Source organism: Sarcophilus harrisii, chromosome 2 (genome assembly GCF_902635505.1).
Source record: "Sarcophilus harrisii chromosome 2, mSarHar1.11, whole genome shotgun sequence".
In the NCBI taxonomy this organism is placed as follows: Eukaryota; Metazoa; Chordata; class Mammalia; order Dasyuromorphia; family Dasyuridae; genus Sarcophilus; species Sarcophilus harrisii.
Window position 1 is genome coordinate 349,787,319 of NC_045427.1, and position 19,651 is coordinate 349,806,969.

Here is a 19,651-nt window from a genome sequence, read left to right on the forward strand (position 1 = left end):
TTTTTTTTTTTTGGCTGAGGCAATTGGGGTTAAGCCAGGAAGTGTTAAGTATCTGAGGCCACATTTGAACTTGGTTCCTCCAGACTTCAGGGCTAGCTAGCGCTCTATCCACTACACCACCTAGCTGCCCCTAAGATAGATTTTTAAATCCATACTGATTGTGTATGTTATTTCCTCTTTGAGCCAATTCTGATAAGAATAAAGTTCACTTACTCACCCTCTACTCTCCATCTTCCCTTCCACTGTAAAAGTTTTTTCTTGTCTTTTTTTTGTGGCAGATAATTTATACCATTCCACTTCTCCCTTTTCCTTTCTCCCAGAACATTCCTCTCTCAAACCTTAATTTTTTTTTAGATATTATTGCTTCATATTCAATCCACACCTGTGCCTTCCATCTATACACACACACACATGTGTATATATATATATTCCTTCTAACTACCAGAATAATGAAAAAGTTCTAATGACTTACAATTATCATCTTCCCATGAGGAATATAAATAAACAGGTAAACTTTATGAAATCCCTTATGGTATCCCCTTCCTGATTATTTCCTTATGCTTCTTCTAAATCCTGTATTTGAAAAACAAATTTTCTATGGAGTTCTGGTCTTTTCATCATGAATGCTTGAAAATCCTCTATTTCATTGAATTACCATATTTTCCCCAGAAGAACTACATTCAGTTTTGTTGAACAGGTGATTTTTGGTTGTAATACTAGTTCCATTGCTTTCTAGAATATCATATTCCAAGCCCTCTGGTGCTGTAATATAAAAACAGTTAGATTTTGTGCTATCCTGACCGTGGCTCCACTGTACTTCTATTGTTTCTTTCTGGATGACCTGAGAGTTCCATAATTTGGCTATAATGTTCCTGGGAGTTTTCATTTTGAGATCTCTTTCTGGAGGTGATCAGTATATTCTTTCACTTTCCATTTTATTCTCTGGTTCCAGAGTATCAGGGCAGTTTTCCTTGATAATTTCTTGAAAGATGATGCACAGGCTATTTTTAATCATTTTCAGGTTGACCAATGATTTTTAAAATATCAATAATTTAAAATTATCTATATTTTAATATATTTAACATCTACTGGTCATCTTGCCATCCTGGGGGAGGGAGTGGGGGAAAGAGGGGAAAAATTGGAACAAGAAGTTTGGCAATTGTCAATGCTGTAAAGTTACCCATACATATAACCTGTAAATAAAAAGCTATTAAATAAAAAAAAATTAAAATTATCTCTCCTAGATCTGTTTTCCAGGTCAGCTGTTTTTTCCAATTAGATATTTCACTTTTTCCCCTGTTTTTAAATTTTTGGTTTTGCTTTCTTGTATCTTGATTAACCATAAATCATAAGCTTCCATCTGTTCAATTCTAATTTTTATTGATTATTTTCCTCAGTGAATTTTTGTACTTCGCTTTCCCATTTGGTCGATTTTGCTTTTTTAGGGCATTTTCCTCCTCATTGATTTTCTACATTTCTTTTTGTACCATCTTCAATTCTTTTCCTATTTTTTTCTGTTGATTTTCAAAATTCCTTTTGAATTCAACTTGAGACCAATTCTTCTTTTTCTTGGAGGCTTTGGGTGTAAGAACTTTGATTCTGTTATCTTCTGATTGTGTGTTTTGATCTTCCTTGTCACCACAGTAAACTATGTTGAGAAACTTTTTCCGTTGTCTGCTCATTTTTCTAGCCTACTCAACTTTTAATTATTTGTTAAAGTAGGATTCTGTTTCCAGAGTGGAAAGTACACTGTCCCAAGAGTGCTTCAGAGTTTTGTGCAATTGTTTTCAGAGATCTTCTTCTAGAGACATGACCACAAGTCCTCTTTTCTGCTCTGAAACTGTTAGGAATATCACCACCTTACTGTAGCTATAAGATCTGGTGTACTAAAGGAAAAGAATCTTCTTTTGCTGTCTCAGAGGCTAGAACTGAGGATGCGCTGGTATGGCCTACACTGAGATTGTACAATGGACTCCCACTCTGTTGCCCCAGATCCCTTCTGCTGTCTTTCCAAGTCCTCCTTGGTGTCTCTGGACTGAGAGATCTGGAAGCCATCAGTACTGCCACTGATTGAATGGTCTGAAGACCAGTTCCTGTTTTACTGTTGTGGGGCCAGGCCTGCTGACTAAGGCCAGAGCTGGGCTGGTACAGCCTACACCAGCACTGCACAACTAGGCTCCCACTCTGGTGTCACAGATCTTTTCTGCTGACCTTCTAAGTTGTCTTCTGCTGGAAAATGTTCTATTCTGTCTTTTTGGGTGTTTTGATGCTCCAAAATTTTTCTGAGTCATTATTTGAAGGAATTTGGAGCATCTTGATTCCACCTTCAAATATTATTGACTTTTGCTATAAAGTTCACAGTTTACCAGTATAGAAATAGACCAATATTATCTCATCTTGCAATCACACTTTTGAAATTCAAAGCAAAATTTATGAGGGGATTAAACAAATTCTTTAAAAAGTCCCAGTGGTCAAGTCAATAAACATTTATTAAGTGCCAGGCATCATGTTAAACAATAAATATACAATGAAAGATAAAAGATAATCCTTGTACTTGAGGAGCTATTTTTGAAGCTATTTTTTGAGCTATTTTATTATTTAATAATGGTAAAATTAAATTTGACAAGTAAATAAAAATATTTTTTTTTCAAAGCAACATGCCCTCTACCAAGATAAGGATGAAAATAAGAAATGTTTTTAGCATGAAAGGTTTCTACATCATATATTTCACAGATAAGGAAATTAAGGCCCAGAGAAATTAACTTTTCCAGCCTTAGTATATATTATTCCCTTTCATATACACTATGCTCAAGTTAAATTGATCTTTTTGTTCCCCATACATAGAATTTCATCTTTTATATCTATTCCTTTATACTTAGGAGGTTGGGGGGGGGGTGTCTCCCATGGCTGGAATAGACTCCTTCCTCAATGAGAATCCCTGAGAATTCCTTATTGCTTTCAAAATTCAGCTCACAGATTACATTCTACAATGCCTTTTCACCTTTTCCAAGATACTAGTGTCTTTCCTCCTCCCAAAATTACTTTGTATTTATTTTGTACTTATGTATATATGTAAATGTTGTTTCTCTTAAAAGAACACAAACTCCATTTTTTGCTTTTGTCTCTATCACCTAGCATAGTTCCTGGCACATAGTAACTATTTAATAAATGTTTAATGATTGGTTAGGTCCTTTACCCAAAAATCACCTAAATAAGAACTGATATGACTTCTTCTGACTAAAGCCAATGCTCTTTCCACTGTATCACAATACTATTCCAAACCCAATCTCAATATCAATCACTACAAAATTAAGTGAATATCTAACTAATAGGCAAATGAATTCCAAACATACTCTTAAGGACTTGTAAAATGCAGTTATTACCTTAAAAACTTTTCAAAGGAAAATTCTGAAGGCTGCTGTAGAGTAGAAGTACCAAAAACACTACTGAAAACTGCAAAGTCGTTTTAGACACATTAATTAATGACAAAATATATTTCTTCCAATATGAATTCCTCAAGTTGTATATAACCTATACATTGTTATGCTATCTAAAAATGAAATCTCCTTATATAATAAAAGGTAAAATAAGTAAACACAATGAAATAATTAAAACCAGGACATTTTTTTTTCTTAATAGTATTTAATTTTTTCAAATACATATAAGCATCGTTTTTAACATTATTTTTGTAAGATTTTTGTGTTCCAACTTTTTTTCTTACCTCTCTCCATTACCTACTGCCTCTTCAAGACAGCAAGCAATTTGATATAGATTATATATATACAATACTTTAAAACATATTTCCATATTTGTCATATTATACAAGAAAAATCAGGCTAAAAGCAAAAAACTGAGAAAAGAAAGGAGAAAAAGTAACAATACTGTATTTTGATCCACATTCAAACTTCATAGTTCTCTCTCTCTCTCTTTCTGGATGCAGATGGCATTTTCCACCACAAGTATATTAATATAAGAGATTTCTTCATGATTACCTGGTCACCTATCATAATAACATGAGCAATAATGTGGCAAAGTAGATAAAGAGTGTTAAGCTTGGAGTCAGGAAAACCTGAGTTCAAATTTGACCTTAGACACTAAGACATTAGCTGTATGATCTGGGTAAATTACTTCATCCTATTACTATATATATATATATCGTATTCTCCTGATTCTGCTCTCTTCATTTCTGCATGAGTTCATGTAAGTCTTTTCAAGTTTTTCTGAAATCAGCCTGCTAGTCATTTCTTAACAGCATGGTAACAGTTCATTATAATCATATACCACAATTTGTTCAATCGCTCCCCAATTGATAAATACCCCTTTAATTTCCAATTCTTTGCCATCACAAAAAGAGCTGCTAAAAATACTTTTTGTATAAATCAGTCCATTCCTCAAGCATATTTTCTACTATTTCTTTCTTTTTCTCTGAAGATAGAATAGAAAATAAGGGTGAGTAGGAAATACAGCAATGAGGAAACGTATTTTGTGTAGCTCTACATATTGGTAATGTTGTTGTTTTTTTTTTCCTTCTCAGTGATTGGTTGAAAAGGGGAAAATTGGGAACTGAGAATAAAACAAAATTAAATTAAAAAAATAAAATAAATTCATACTACAAAAAGATAAAATAAACAAATTTTGAGATCAGTGACTTAAAATATTATTATTGAAATGAGCAAAGTTGCTTTAGGACTTGTGACTAGTTCAGTATTATGCCATTATGTTTTAATAAAAATTGCTACAAACTTAAGTGTAACAACAGTAACAATGTTTATTAGGATACTCAGATAACATAATTTCTAATGCTGCCAGATAAAGGAATATGCTATAAATTTAAAGAATATCAGTACTAGCTCTGGCTCTTTCTAGATCAAGTCATTTAACTTTTCCATTGTTGTGAAAAAAGCACAATATAAACCTTAAATCATTATGTAAACGTGACCCTGGACAAGTTACCTAATCTTTTTGTGTCACAAACTATTCCCTAGGGATTATCTACTAAATTTAGATGCATGAGATCTGTTCTATTTAAATTTTGAAATGCTGAAGCTATCATATCAACTTTTTTCATATAAGATCATTTAATGACAAAATACAGAATAGATTCAAATGAAAATAACTTCTTTTTCTTGTTCAATAGTTTTCAGCTGTGTCTGACTCTATGACTCCTTTTGGCTTTTTGTTTTGTTTTGCAAAGATGCTTGAAATGGTTTAGATAAAGTAAAAGAGGTTTGCTAAAAAATTTTTTTATCTTTTTATAAAAGAATATTTATTTATACATACTAGCTACAGAATTCTAGAAAATGTGAGATTATCTAAGTCACTCCTCTAATTTCCAAAAATCAGGAAAGTGAGATCTCAAAGAACTTCAGTAATTTGGCCACATCACACTATTAGTTATTAGCAACAGGCAAATTTTTAAATAAAACATAAGCAACTACTATCATTCAATTAATTTAGAACTATCCCCAAAACAGCCAGCAAATCAATATGATCTGATGTTTTATTTTGTAAGAAAAGTCTATATGATGGCTTTAGGATCTTAGAAGTTTACAGATTTTATTATCTGTAACTTAATAGAATAACCCTAGGAAGTAGTTAATTGCACCAGGAGTTTCAGCTATTTCCCCAAGGTCACATGAAGAGGACAGAATTAAAATAAGCATTTTGAACACAGATCTTTCTGGCTCTAAACCCATCATGCTATGCCTTAGATCAGTCTTACTTTAGGAGGTACTAATTAGAACAAAGAAACCCAGGCCACTTCCCAACTCCTTTAGAGCAATGGGTTTATATTCTCTTATCTATGTTCACCAAAGTATAATGCTAGTACATTAACTGAAATCCAACAATACTATTTCTTTCCATTTTTTAACATCATTTCCCCCAGAAGGAATACTAATACTTTCAAAACCTCTTCTGATGCAATGATATAGTTTCATAGAACACTATAATCTGGGGCAGGTAGTTGGTGTAGTGGATAGAGCACCACCCCTGAAGTCAGAAGGACCCGGGTTCAAATTTGGCTTCAGATACTTAACACTTCCTGGTTGAATGACTCTGGACAAGTCACTTAATCCCAATTGCCTCAGCAAAAAAACAAAAAAAAAAAAAAACAACAAAAAAAAAAAACCCACTATAGTCTTTAAAGAACTTAAGTTGAAGATTACACAAAGTTATTTTGGTTCTTTCTTCTATTTTAACTCTAAAATCAGATCAAAGTTTCATTTATCTCCTTTCACAACTTGTCATATCTATCCTCTCCTTTCAACTCATACCTTAAAATGCTAGCTATCTAAATTTTAGAATTGGTACCAATAATATCTGACAGTGATTATCAAACCAGGATAAGGCTAACCTGTGCCAACCTATTTTATTTCCAAACCAATGGTTTATTTATATTAAAATCAGGTGTTGCCATCAAAGAAATATGATGTATAAAAATGGTATTTATTAATACCCAGAAAAGCAGTGATTTCTATCACATAGATATTAACTGGTTATCTGAGTTTAATCATTATATATAAAAAGAAAGAGAAATTGAACAGCAATAGACTTAACAGATCAATAGCACTGTATAATGGAATGCTGCTTATGTCATTTTTGTTTTTCCACATAGGGTTTCTTTGCTTACATTTGAATCGTCTTAAGAAGGTTCTGAATATCACCTGGCAAGATAATATCCTTTTTCAAAGTAAACTGCCAAGCATTCCAACTCTAGAGAGCACAAGTCTGTTGGGCTAGGCACATTGTTCAAATGCTAAATGTATGCTTGCTAAAAAATTTATTTTATGGAGAATTCACACAGGGCAAGTGCTCACAAGGTGGTCAGAAAAAGTGATAAAAAGACAGTTTCAAAGTATCTTTTAAGAACGTTAGAAGCTATAATAAAAATATAATAAAATATAATAAAAAAAAGAACTTTAGAATCAATTGTCTTCCTGAACATCTACCATCTACCATCTGAGACTATAACTAAAAATTGAAAATGTAGCCAAAATGATGTTTACTTACAAAAATATAAAATACTTAAATTAATAAAAGAACTAAGGATATAAAAAAATATATAATCTCAAAAAGAAAAAAAAAATTAAACAAGCCATAAATGAAAGGAAAATAAAGTCCAGACATATTTACAAGTGAATGCTATTAAATGTTTAAGGAACAGTAGCTTAAGTTATGGAAATTATTCTTAATAATTATTACTTATTTAACAATAATTAAATGATAATTAAAATATAAAAAATGTAATAATTCTTGATTAATAATAATCCTTAATAATGAGAACTCTACTAAATTCCTTTTATGAGAAAAAACCCCCAAAACTCCAGACCTAGTACAGATAAAGCAGAGAAAAAAGTTACACTTGGCTACCAAAGTCACTTTCCCAAAACAAATGTTTAACCATGTTATTCTCCCTTATTCAATAAACTCTAGTGGTTCCCTATCACCTCCAGGATTTTTTTTTAAAGATATGAATAGTTTTTATTTTTTTAATAATAACTTTTTATTTTTCAAAACACATGCAAAATAGTTTTTAATATTCACCCTTGCAAAACCTCATGTTCCTTAATTTTCTACCTCCCTCCCTCCCTCTCCCTTCCTATAGAGAGTAAGTAATCTAATATATTACTTCCAGAATTTACTACAAAATCTTGTTTGGCATTTAAGGCTTTTATAATCTAGCCCTTTCCTATCTTTCAAGTTTTCTTATGCTTTAAAATTCTCCTCCCCTCCCCTTGATATTTTGTGATCTAGTGATATAGACTTCCTTGTTGTTCCTTTTAAGTCTCATAGGAGGGTAGTCTCCTCATAGACTGATATCTAGGTTCTTGGGAGCAGAGATTGTCTTTTGCTTTTTTTTTATGGATTTCCAAGTGTCTAGCAAGGGATTGGCACATGTTAGTATTCAATATATGCCTGACTTCTTGCTTATTGATGAGTAAGACAAAATGAATAAATGCATCAGCCATGTTTCTAATTTTCAAATACATTTTGAAAAATGTATGTCTCTTTCTGTACTCTGATTCTATCACTTTTCTTACAGGAAGTTGGCAATATATTTCATTGGTCCTCTAGAGGTATGTTTGATCACTGCATTGATCAAAATTCCTAAGAATTTCAAAATTATTTTTCTTTACAATATTATTATCTGTGTATAAATTATTTTTCTGGTTGTGCTAAACTTTACTCACAGAATCACAGTTAATACCCAGAATTCTGACATCATTTCTTTTATAATTTTATGGTTGTGGTTCAATAGTGTCTAACTCTTTGCAAACCCAATTGGGGTTTTCTTGGAAAAGATATTGTAGTAATTGGGCATTTCCATCTCAAAGTCATTTTATAAATGAGGAAACTGTTCCTTTCAGGTTAAGCAATTTGCCCAAGGTCACACAGTTAGCAAGGCTGGATTTGAACTCAGAAAGATGAGTATTCTTGACTCCAGGACTGATACTCCACCCGCTCTAACCACTGCACCACTTAGCTGTCCTTAGCACTTCTTAGAGCATAATAATATTATCTTGCATTCATATACCAGAATTTCAAATTCATAAAAATAACTTTTATGTAGTGCTTACTATGTACCAGGCATAGCACTAAGTGCTTTATAATTAAAATCTCATTTAATCCTTGAAACAACCCTAGGAGGTGGAAGCTATTACTATCCATATATTATGGATGAGGAAACTGAGGTAAACAGATTAAATGATTTGCCCAGGGTCATATAGGTCATACAATTGGTAAATGTCTGAGACCATATTTTAATTTAGGTCTTCCTGCTCAGTGCTTGTATTTACTATGTCACTTACATGTTTTCCAGCAATTAACCAAATGAAAGAAACTTCTTTATTTTTTGTTCCTTGTCAAAGGACTGTGGAAGATAGGTAAAGCTGATGGAACTGTGAATTTGTATACCCTTGCTGGAAATCAATTTGGAATTATTCAAGGAAAGAGACTGAAATATCCATACACTTTGACTGAGAGGTTTCATTGACAAATCTCAACATAAAGGAGGTATTGACAAAAAGACAGAATCTATACATACCAATGTATTTAAATTGCTGCTTTTTTAAAAAAACAAAAAAAAAAAATGGAAACCTAATTCACTTCAGCAATTGGCTGCCTAGGTCAGAAAAATCTTCACTGTAAAATAGTGGCAATTCTGCTAAAACTTCTGAATTAACTTCCTATAGGTTTGACATTTCATACTAAATAAATAGCAAGTAAGCCAAAAAGCCCCCATAAAACAAGTCCATACTAAACTTGATCCGAAGAAAACATAATGAGATTACATCTCCATGCCTTCTTTGTAAAGTGGAAGACTATAGGTCTGGAATATTGTATATAAGATTTAGATGATATGTTTAGTTAATTATGTTGTATAATCTCATTCCTTTCTAAAACAGAATGATATATGATGGAAAAAGAAGGCAAAGTTAACAGAAAAGTTACAAAAATAGTCATTAAAATACTCTAAGTTGAAGTTATACCAAGGTTATATCATGATTACAAGGATCATTTATTAACAATCACCATAATTAATCATCTCCAAAATTCCTATTATATCAATAGATGCCTAAAAAAAAGGTTTTGACAAAATAGAGCATTGTTTAATGCAAAAAAAAATTAAAAAATAGGCAGAACCTTTATAAAGTTGATTTAAAAAACCCATACATTAACAACCAAAAACCAACATTACTTTCAGTGGAGAAATATTAAAATCTTTCCTTAAAAATACACAGAAATAAAATAAGGATCAAATAAATTAATAATCATTTACTCAATATCTGCCCTGGGCTAGGTACTCTTGGCAAAAGCTAGAGATACAAAATAAAATCCAAAAACAGCCCCTGCTCTCAAGGATTTTACATGTTGTTAGGGAAGTACCAAGTATTTTATCAATACATATAAAACAAGCATAATTTTAACAAAGTAATTGGTGGGAGAGGAACATTAGTAGCTGATGGAATTAGAAAGGTCTCATAAAAAAGGTAGCATCTGAGTTGAGCTTCAAAGGAAAATAGGGATGCTCAACAGGTACAGATAAACAGGTAGTACATATCAGATGTGGGGAACAAGCCTATACAAAGGCAGGCAAAAGGATAAACCATTTGTTTAAGCAACATCAAGAAGAGCAGGTAATGGTCCACAGTGTACATGAGGAATGCCCCTTCTCTCCACCATTACTTGAAATAATTTTAAACATATTTGTAATAATAGTAAGAAAAAGGAACCAAGATGGCAGCGTAAGGCAGGAACTTGTGTGAATGCTCCCCAATTCATCTTCAAAAAGCTATTAAATAATACCTCAAAATGAATTCTAGAGCAGAAGAACCAACAAAAGAACAAGAAAAAACAACTTAGAAAGTTGACAGAGAAGTTGTGATTCACTGCAATAAATGGGAGTCACAGTCCAGAACAGGTAGCATCTAGGTAAGCCAGAAGCAAGGTCCAATTTCCTCTGATGAGACTCTGTAGCCCTGGTGTAAATAAACCACAAGTGAGGCATGCTGATCCTGATGCAAGCAAGCAACAAGGTCCCATGTCCCTAGCACAATCTCTGGACATCACAGGAGCAGAAATCAATTTTAACATAAAGTTAAAAGTCATGAAATAGTCTGGAAAAATGAGCAAAAGCAAAAATGGAACAGGGAAGATCAAAACATAAATTCAAAAAGAAGACAATAATGTCAAAATGTCTATATATAAAGCTTCAAAGAAAAATGTGACTTGATTGCAGCCCTAAAAAGAACTCCTGGGAAGAGCTCAAATTTTAAAATTTAAAATTTTGATTTTAAAAATCAAATAAGAGAGGTAAAAGAAAAGAATGGAAAAAGACAAGCGAATCACGGGAAGGGAGAGTCAAAGCTTGGCAAAGGTAGCACTAAAAAATTGGGAAAAAATGTACAAAAATTCACTGAAAAAAATCAACTCATTACAAAGTGGAACTGGCCAATTGGAAAAAGAAGCTCAATAAAGAAAATAATTCCTTAAAAATTGGAGTTAGGCTAGTAGAAGCTAATGACTCCATGAGACATCAATTAACAATAAAACAGAATCAAAAGAATGGGGGAAAAATAGAAGTAAATGTGAACCGTATCACTGAAAAAAAAAAACTGACCTAGAAAATAGGTCGAGGAGATATCATTTAAGAATTATTAAGACTACCTAAAAGTCATAATGAGAGAGAGACAGATAGAGAGACATACTCTGGGGATCCTATTTCAAGAAATTATCAAGGAACACTACTCTCATATCTAGGAACCAGAGGATAAAATATAAGTTGAAAGAATCTACTAATAATCTCTTGAAAGAGATCCCAAAATGAAAATTTCCAGGAATATTACAGTCAAGTTCCAGAGATTCTAATTCAAGAAGAAAATACTTCAGGCAGATAGAAAGAAACTATGCAGATATTGTGGAACCACAGTAAGGATTACGCAAGATTTAGCAGCTTCTACATTAAAGAATCAGAGGGCTTGGAAAATTGAATATAATCCTCAGGGAGAAAAACAGACATTTAATATCATGATGGACTCTCAAACATTCCTGATGAAAATGCCAGAGCTGAACAGAAAATATTAATGTCAAATATAAGACTCAAGAGAAGCACAAAAAGGTAAATCATAAAAAGAAAACAAGGGATTCAATAAGGTTAAACTGTTTATATTCCTGAATAAGAAGATGATACTTGTAATTCTATAAAGAACTTTTATCATTAGGGCAGTCAGAAGGAATATACATAAAGAGCAGACATCGGTATAAATTGATTATGATGGGATAATATCTCCCTCCCCCCCAAATAAACAAACAAAATTAAGAAGTGAGAAAGAGGACTGCATTGTGAGAAGAAGGAAAGGGGAAACAATGAGGTAGGTTATCTCACATGAAGAGGTACAAAGGACTATTACAGTAGAAGGAAAGATGGGGGACATGTCAGAAAACACTTGAAACTTAATCTTTTCAGAACTGATTCAAAGACAGAATAGAATAACATAATGATCTGGGTATAGAAATGTATCTTACTCTATAAGGAAGTAGAAAAGGAGAGGGGTAAAAGAAGGATGGGGGAGGCTGTGATCAGAAGCAAAACACTTGTGAGGTGGGACAAGATGAACAAGGAGAGATGAGCAGAGATATATGCACACAGAGAAAAAAAAAAAGGGAAGGAGGAAGGAAGGGAGAGAATGAGGTGGGGGAATGAATGGAATACAAAGAAATACATAGTTACTAATCATTACTATGAATGTGAATGGTATGAACTCACCCATAAAATGCAAACAAAGAGCAGAGTGGATCAAAAATCAGAATACTACTTTATACTGTTTACAAGAAACATAAACATACATATACTGAGTAAAAGTTAAGGGGCTAGAGCAGACTCTATTATGCTTCAGTTGAAGTGAAAAAAGCAATCATGATCTCAGACAAAGCAAAAATAAATTTAAGTAAAAGAGAGAAAGAAACTGTATCTTGCACTAAAAAGATCATCCAAAATTTTAAAGAAGTTAAATGAGTTACAGGAGGAAATAATAAACTAAACTAGTAAGGGATTCTCAACTTTATTCTTTTAGGACTAGATTTAAAAAAAAAATAAAGAAGTTAAGGAGGTGAATGGAATTTTTAGAAAAGTTAGTTATGATAGACATCTGTAGAAAGTTGAATGGGAACAGAAAAGAATATACCTTTATTTTTGCCCTCATGGTACATGGCATCTACACAAAAATTGACCATGTAAAAAGATATAAAAACTTCATAATCAAACACAGAAAAGCAAAAATACTAAAGTCATCCTTTTCAAATCATGCAATAAAAATTACTGTCAATGAAGGCCTTGGAAAGATAAAACAAAATTAACTGGAAACTAAATAATATAATCCTAAAGAATAAGTAGATTAAAGAATAAATTATAGAAACAATAACTCCATAAAAGAAAATGACAACAATGAGACAACATACCAATATTTATGGAATGCAGCAAAGCAGAACTTAGGGGAAATTTTATATTACTAAACACTTACATTAATGAAAGAAAAAAAGCAGATCAATGAACTGGACATTCAATTGTAAAAAAAAAAAAAATAGAAAAAAATTTTAAGTCCACAACTATATACCATATTGGAAGTCCTAAATCTCAAAAGATATCATAATAAAATTGAACTAATATATAAAACTGGAAGCTGTTTTTTTTGGGGGGGGGCAGAAAACAATAAAATAAACCATTGATGAATTTGATTTTTTTAAATAAAGAAAAAAACCAAAATATCATTATCAAAAATGAAAAGGGTGAATTCATTACCAATGAAGTAGAAATAATGTTAAAAAAAGAGAAACAAGGAAACAAAATTATTCCTATTTATAAGTAATATGATGATTTAGAAAATCTTAAGAGAATCAGAAAACTGATGATCAATCATTTCCACAAAATACAAAATAAATTCATATAAATTATTAACACTCTAAATGTTAATAGTCAAAATCCCTTAGAAATAGTAAAAATAAAAATCCTATTCAAAGGAATTCAGAATCTATTAAAATATCTAAGAAGCCAATCCACCAAAGAAAACTCAAAATATTTAAGTGAAATAATAAATTAATTTTTACATAAACAAAGGTGGACTTAAATAACTAGAGGAATATTCATTGTTCATGGTTGGGGCAATTGGGGTTAAGTGACTTGCCTACAGTCACACAGCTAGGAAGTATTAAGTGTTTGAGGCCAGATTTGAACTCAGGTCCTCCTGACTTCAGGGCTGGTGCTCTAATCACTGCACCACCTAGCTGCCCCAAATTCAACATTCTTAATAAATATTACAAAGTACTTCACTCATTTCAGTCAACAGAAAACCATGATGTCTCCTTTTTACAAAGAGACTCAGTGCTTCTCTCTCACAATAAAGCAGATAGCCTAGAATGTGTCTTTTTTTATTACTTCAAACTAGCTAAACATGTTAGAGATCCAAGAACTATATTGAAAAATTCTCTCTTGCTTATATTAAAGAAGACTTATATTAAAGTATTCTTAGATACTTATAATGTGTGACCATGGAATACTGAGGCAGTGTTTTCTTTATGGAATTAGGCATTATTGTAAAGTAGGGATTTTTAACCTTTTTGTGTCATGGATCCCTTTTAGTAATCTGGATTAAACCTATGAACCTCTTTTCACAATAAATGAATAAAATAAAATAGATAAGATTATAAAGGAAGATTATATTGAAACATAGTTATCAAAATATTTTTAGAAACAAGTTAATTAACCACAGATTAGGAAAACTTCTTAATATCACGTTTATAATAGCAATGTCTCAGAGTAGGGATCTGAAATCTAGATGTGGATGTTTATTCTACACTGGATATTTAATAAATATTTGACAGTCAATAAATACCACCTGTTAAGTATGCCTAAGTGAAGGGGCAGATCAATTCTCCTAGAGCCTCCACAGCTGTGGATCATAATATCTGAAAGCTTTGCAGGGCAGCCTTTACTGACACATGTCTTGCTTGTGGACTAGGAATGAAATAAATTGGAAGCATAGGGAAGAGGAGAGAGGTCAGACAACGCAACTGCCTCTCACTCTCCTTGTATCATTATCATCATCTTCTCACATGAAGAAATCTATTCTACACAGGTCTGAGTTAGACCTCCAGCAGCCATTGGCAGGTGGCTCTGGTATCACAACATATGGCGCCTGAACATGGGGCATAAGAAGAAACAACAACTACCCTTCTAAAAGTCAATATTTTTGTAACAATATCATTTTCTTCTTTTTTTAATGTGTAATTTTCCTACCCATTGTTGTTGAAGCAATTAAAGAAATATTTATTTCAAAAGAAAATTGTCGGTTCTTAAAAAAACTACAATCTGTATGATGAAATAAGGACAATGCGTTATGATAAAAATGCAAATGATCTTTTGCATAAATAATGAATTATGATATGTTTACATGTAAGATAATTTGTATTTATATTCAATTTTGGAAGACAATTCTTTTTTGCTAAAAATTTAGCATATTTTCTTTTTTCTTTTCAGTTAAGATTTTAAACTGAAGAATTTAATTTTTAAGTTTCTTTATGCCCCTTTATATATATCCTACAGATGTAGTGTACTCAAATCCTATTTCTTCTGGAAATTGGCAGTTTCCAGAAATGAAGATCATAACTAGAAATCACCATAGTCATTTTCCAAATTCTTAAAAAAAATACTTTATCTTTCTTCTAAAAATTATGTCCAATTCTTTATGGTATTAAATTAAAAAAACCAAGTAGCTACAATTTACAAAATATTAGTATTATAAAGACAAAGATACATTTACACAGACTAAGTGTGAGGTTCAGGAAGTCGCCATGTGAATGTGTTTATTTATATCTTTAACTTCTCAATAATTTTATAATTCTAATTCAATTTCTAGTCCCTTCAGTGATTTTATTAAATACACACACACACACACACACATATAACACACATAATTCCAAGCACATAAGCCTCCACATCTCTTCACAAAGATCTTTTTGTGATGCCACAAGTATTTATGATAAAACTGACTGGCAAGCTGGGATGAAGAGCTGGCCTTATACGCATAAAGCTGAACAGAAATGTATCTTATGTGATTCAATTTGAGCTGCCGAAAGTCCTTCTTGACCCTAAATTACCTTCCCCATTGCCCTTGTTTCCACACCATTTGAGTTTCTCACATTTCTCTTATCTACTAAGAAGACTTAAAACATATTTTTATTTTGGAAGGGCTAACATTCACTTATTTGGTAGTATTAAGCATTTACTAATCTACAAAAGTACTGTGCTAAGCCCTATAGAAGGTTATCAAGGAGTTTATTTGCTCAGTAGACCACTGAAGATTTTTGAGCAGAATTATTTTTCATCTACTTAACACTTTAAATTTATTTATTGAACACTTACCCACATATAAAGTTTTGTTCACAATACAAAGTTGTTTATCACTGGACAGAGGTAGATAGGAGATAAGAAATGTAACCCAAAGTAGCTATTAGAACCATGAAAATCAAGTAAATGATATAACTAGTATCTCTACAGGAGTAAACTTGAATTTCACAGAAGTAGCCAGACTGTTCCTAGACACCTATGGTATGGTCACTGACAAGGACACAAACTTTGGACTGGGGAATAAAAGACACATTACCTTAATTGAAATATACATGATCTTTACCCAGCAAGATGCCCATTAACATCTGGGAAAAGAAGGAAAATTAGAGAATAATTTATGATTTAAAGGTTAGGTAACATCACAGGTACACTAAACAAAACAAAATCTGAGGGGAGAGTGATAGAAAAGAATGAAGTGAGGAAGGAACAAAAAGACTAAAGGAGAGATTTCAAACAGAGACCAGCCAAAGGCTGGTACTGTGGGGAAGAAAATCAGGCTCTTGATCAGGACAGCCTATAAGAGACCTCAAACAATCAACAACCATTTATTAGGTGGCTACTAATGCCAGAGATTAAGCTAGGAGAGAGATACAAAGACACAAGTGAAACTGTTCCTCTCTTAAGGAACTTAGTATAGAAAAGATATTTACATATATAAACATACACATAAAGTAATTTTGAAGAAAAAGGCACTAGCAACTGGGGAGATAAGGAAAGAGTTCATATAGAAGATAGTGCTTAAGCTAAATTCTAAAGGAAATAGAGATTCTAAGAGGCAGAGGTTAGTCAACAGTCAACAAGCATTTTGATGCACCAGAGGTAAGGAAGTATTACATCCTAGTATAGAAGATAGCCAAGGTCTTACTCGATGGAATGGAGCTTGGTCCTTAGTTTCAATGGTAGGACTATGACTCTGGCAGATACTTCACTGAGACTGTTTTTTAATCATGTTAAGTGGATAAAAGTTGTTTCTTCCCCCTTCCCCCCATTGTAGGTGTATTATACATGGTCCAATGGGCTAGAGAAGAAAACTTTTGGGCTGGTAATGGAGATTTCCTTCAGGTTTTTGGTGAATATATGATTTAGGTAAAGAAAAATGCTGAAATATAAGCGGGATCTCCCTGTGGCCGGCCTGGCAGTCATTTGAGAACCTCAAAGAAACATCTATTATAAAACAGCATTTGGAACAGTATAATAAAAGGTAGAGATCACTTTAGATAAGGTGCTCACAGAAGGCATCATGAAGTTTTGGTTTTGTAAAATTTTATATAACTTTTATAATGTCTTATCTTACCTCCAGTGAGTTTGCTATGGTTAAGCCTGAAAATAGCTCAGGAAAAAAAATGAACTTGAGATAGAAGTGCCTGTAGCTTTTGGCTGAAAGTTACAATCTGAGCCTTAACTGAAGCTCATGCTTTTAAAAATTTCAATATAGTAAGAAAATTCAGATTATATGGGAAAAAGAATTCTTGAAAGAAAATGGGGGGGGGGGGTAAGAATTCTTAGCAGCCATAAAAAACTTTGAGCAATAGGTCCTAAATAAAAATCTGTACCAACATTATGATTCGATTAAATTAAATAGACATTTATTAGCCATTGCTAAATATCATGCAGGTGTTTTTTCATACATAAATGTGATTTTTAAAGCATCTATATAAAAAAAGGTTTGTGACAGTTGCCTGATACTAATATGTCCATCTAGATTACTTTTTAGCCTGCTTCCCATTTTCAACTTTGTGTCAATGGATGTTGCAAGTGTAAATTTTTTTTTAATACTTTTTGTTTTATTTTAAAGGGAAAGTACTATAGAAACTTTTAAGAGTAACTTTGAGTAAGGCAAGAGATTTGTTGGCAAATGGGAAAAACAATGACAGAAAATTGTATTATGTCGATACATACTTTCAAGATGTTTAGAACTCTATTTTCTTAAAATGCGACACAACAAATGCTACCTATTAATATTCCTAAACGTTAAGATATATAAAATTGTCCTTTATTTTTTGCTCAGAATAAAAACTCATTTCTAAGACAGATAATATTTATAAAGCGCTTAACACATACTAGGTGCTTAATAAACATTTATTCTCTTCCTCCTTATGCCCTTCCCCTGTTCTAAACTAGTACTAACCATTCTAAAGTTGGGTGGTTGGGTTTTTTTAAAAACTGGCTTTCTCAACCAGCTTTACAGAACTTCTTGATCAGCGAGTTCTGAAGCAAAAATTCTTTTTAACAGTATTGTGTTTGGATTACTAGATTCAATTCTGTTGTGGTTAGATCATGACAGAATTGGTAGTAACCTTAGACTGCTATTGGCAACTTATGCATTTTACATTTCTCCTTCTATAACGTTAAGGTCGCTCAGTCAAAATAACATCCTCGCAACTTCGATTTCCAAGCAAGACAAGAGAAGAGTATCTGGGTTCCATCTCTCACCTCCCCGCTTCCTCTTTGATCACTCCCTCCTTAATTTTATTGAAATTTACCCCAAATCTTTAATAGGTGGAAAACTGGTGTTTTCCAAATCTTTAATAGGAAAACACCAGTTAGCAAGCAAGGGAAGAGTGAGGGAGAAGGAGAGAGAACTTCCTACACCGAAAGGAGTATAGATGTAAACAGGCAGGTTCAAAGGAAGCAGGGCTTGTTGTAGAAGTAACTGCAAGACTCCTTCTGCTTCGGCAATCATTCAACTTTTTTTGCAAACAGGAAGGTGATGAAAATACCACTGCCCAGTACCTCAGCCATTGCAGGCACCTCGTGGAGGGGGTGGGGGACCTAAACAAACCATCGGGGACTGGGCCGTGGGGGTGGAGGCGGAGGTGGCGGTGGGGGTGGGGCCAGAGGGCTGACCCGCGGGCAGAGCATCCTCCCTCCCGGCCACCCACCCGGACAACCTACCTCAGCGAATGCCTAAGTTGAAAGGGGGAGGGGGACCCCCACAGCCTCGCGTCCCCGCGGGGACAAAGCGACCGACCGGAGCAGACCAAGTTCCGGCTCCGGGAGGGAAGCGGCAGAGGGCCAGAGGCGGGACAGTCACGGGTGTTCAACTTTGCGCTCCCACGCCGAGGACGGGGAGGACACACGGGGGGGGCGAGGGGGGGCAGGGACGAGCAAGCCGGGGACGCCGCCCTTACCTGCACACACAGTCGGGGTCCCGGGTGTCCCGGCCGGGAGAGCCCAGCCCGCTCCTTTTGTTGAACAGCTTCTGGAAGAGGGTCGGGGGCATCTTGGCTGGGTCAGATCTGGCCGCGCCAAGCTCAGAGCTGCGGGACCACGGGGCACTGGCCCTTTCCGAGCGGCCTCACGAGTGGCAAGATGTGTACGGGGAAGGGGGCTGCGGGGACCTGGGCCCCTTCGGAGAGCAGGGAGAGCAGCCGCGGAGCATCTAGTTCCGCCCAGCGGCCGCCGCCCCCATTGGTGTCACAGTCATATGACAGAAATTAGTCACTTCAAACTGCCACAGGAGGCGGAGGGGAGAGGGGCGGGGCGAGCCCGCCTGACGAGAGCTGTCATTGGCTGGCGGGACCCCTCACATGGCAGCCAAGGGGGTGGCCGGGTACGCGCGAAGGGAGTGGGGGGAAGGGCATCCGGGCGCGCGCCTTCGGGGCCGCGCGTGAAGTTGGGGCGGGGCGCGCCTCGAGATCTGCGGGAATCCTTCAGGCTTCGTCTCCCGAGCTTGCGCGCTCTGCGCAGCCGCGGGGGAGGAAAGCGCCTGTCCTGAAGCCTGGCGGGGCAAGCGTGCAGGCGCTA

At 34.4% G+C, this 19,651-nt stretch overlaps 1 protein-coding gene across 2 annotated transcripts in view; it reads right to left on the bottom strand.

The window, feature by feature from the left end:
* FNIP1 (folliculin interacting protein 1) overlaps nt 1-19,382 on the bottom strand; it is a 113,802-nt gene extending 94,420 nt beyond the window's left edge. Inside the window, exon 1 of one of the 2 annotated variants that reach the window (XM_031953088.1) lies at nt 19,036-19,382. In XM_031953088.1, coding sequence (XP_031808948.1) covers nt 19,036-19,127 — 92 coding nt within the window. In that variant the 5' untranslated portion in view covers nt 19,128-19,382. The remainder of the gene's footprint in view (nt 1-19,035) is intronic. The other variant, XM_031953089.1, reaches the window with a different exon arrangement.
* Nucleotides 19,383-19,651: the final 269 nt, after the last annotated feature.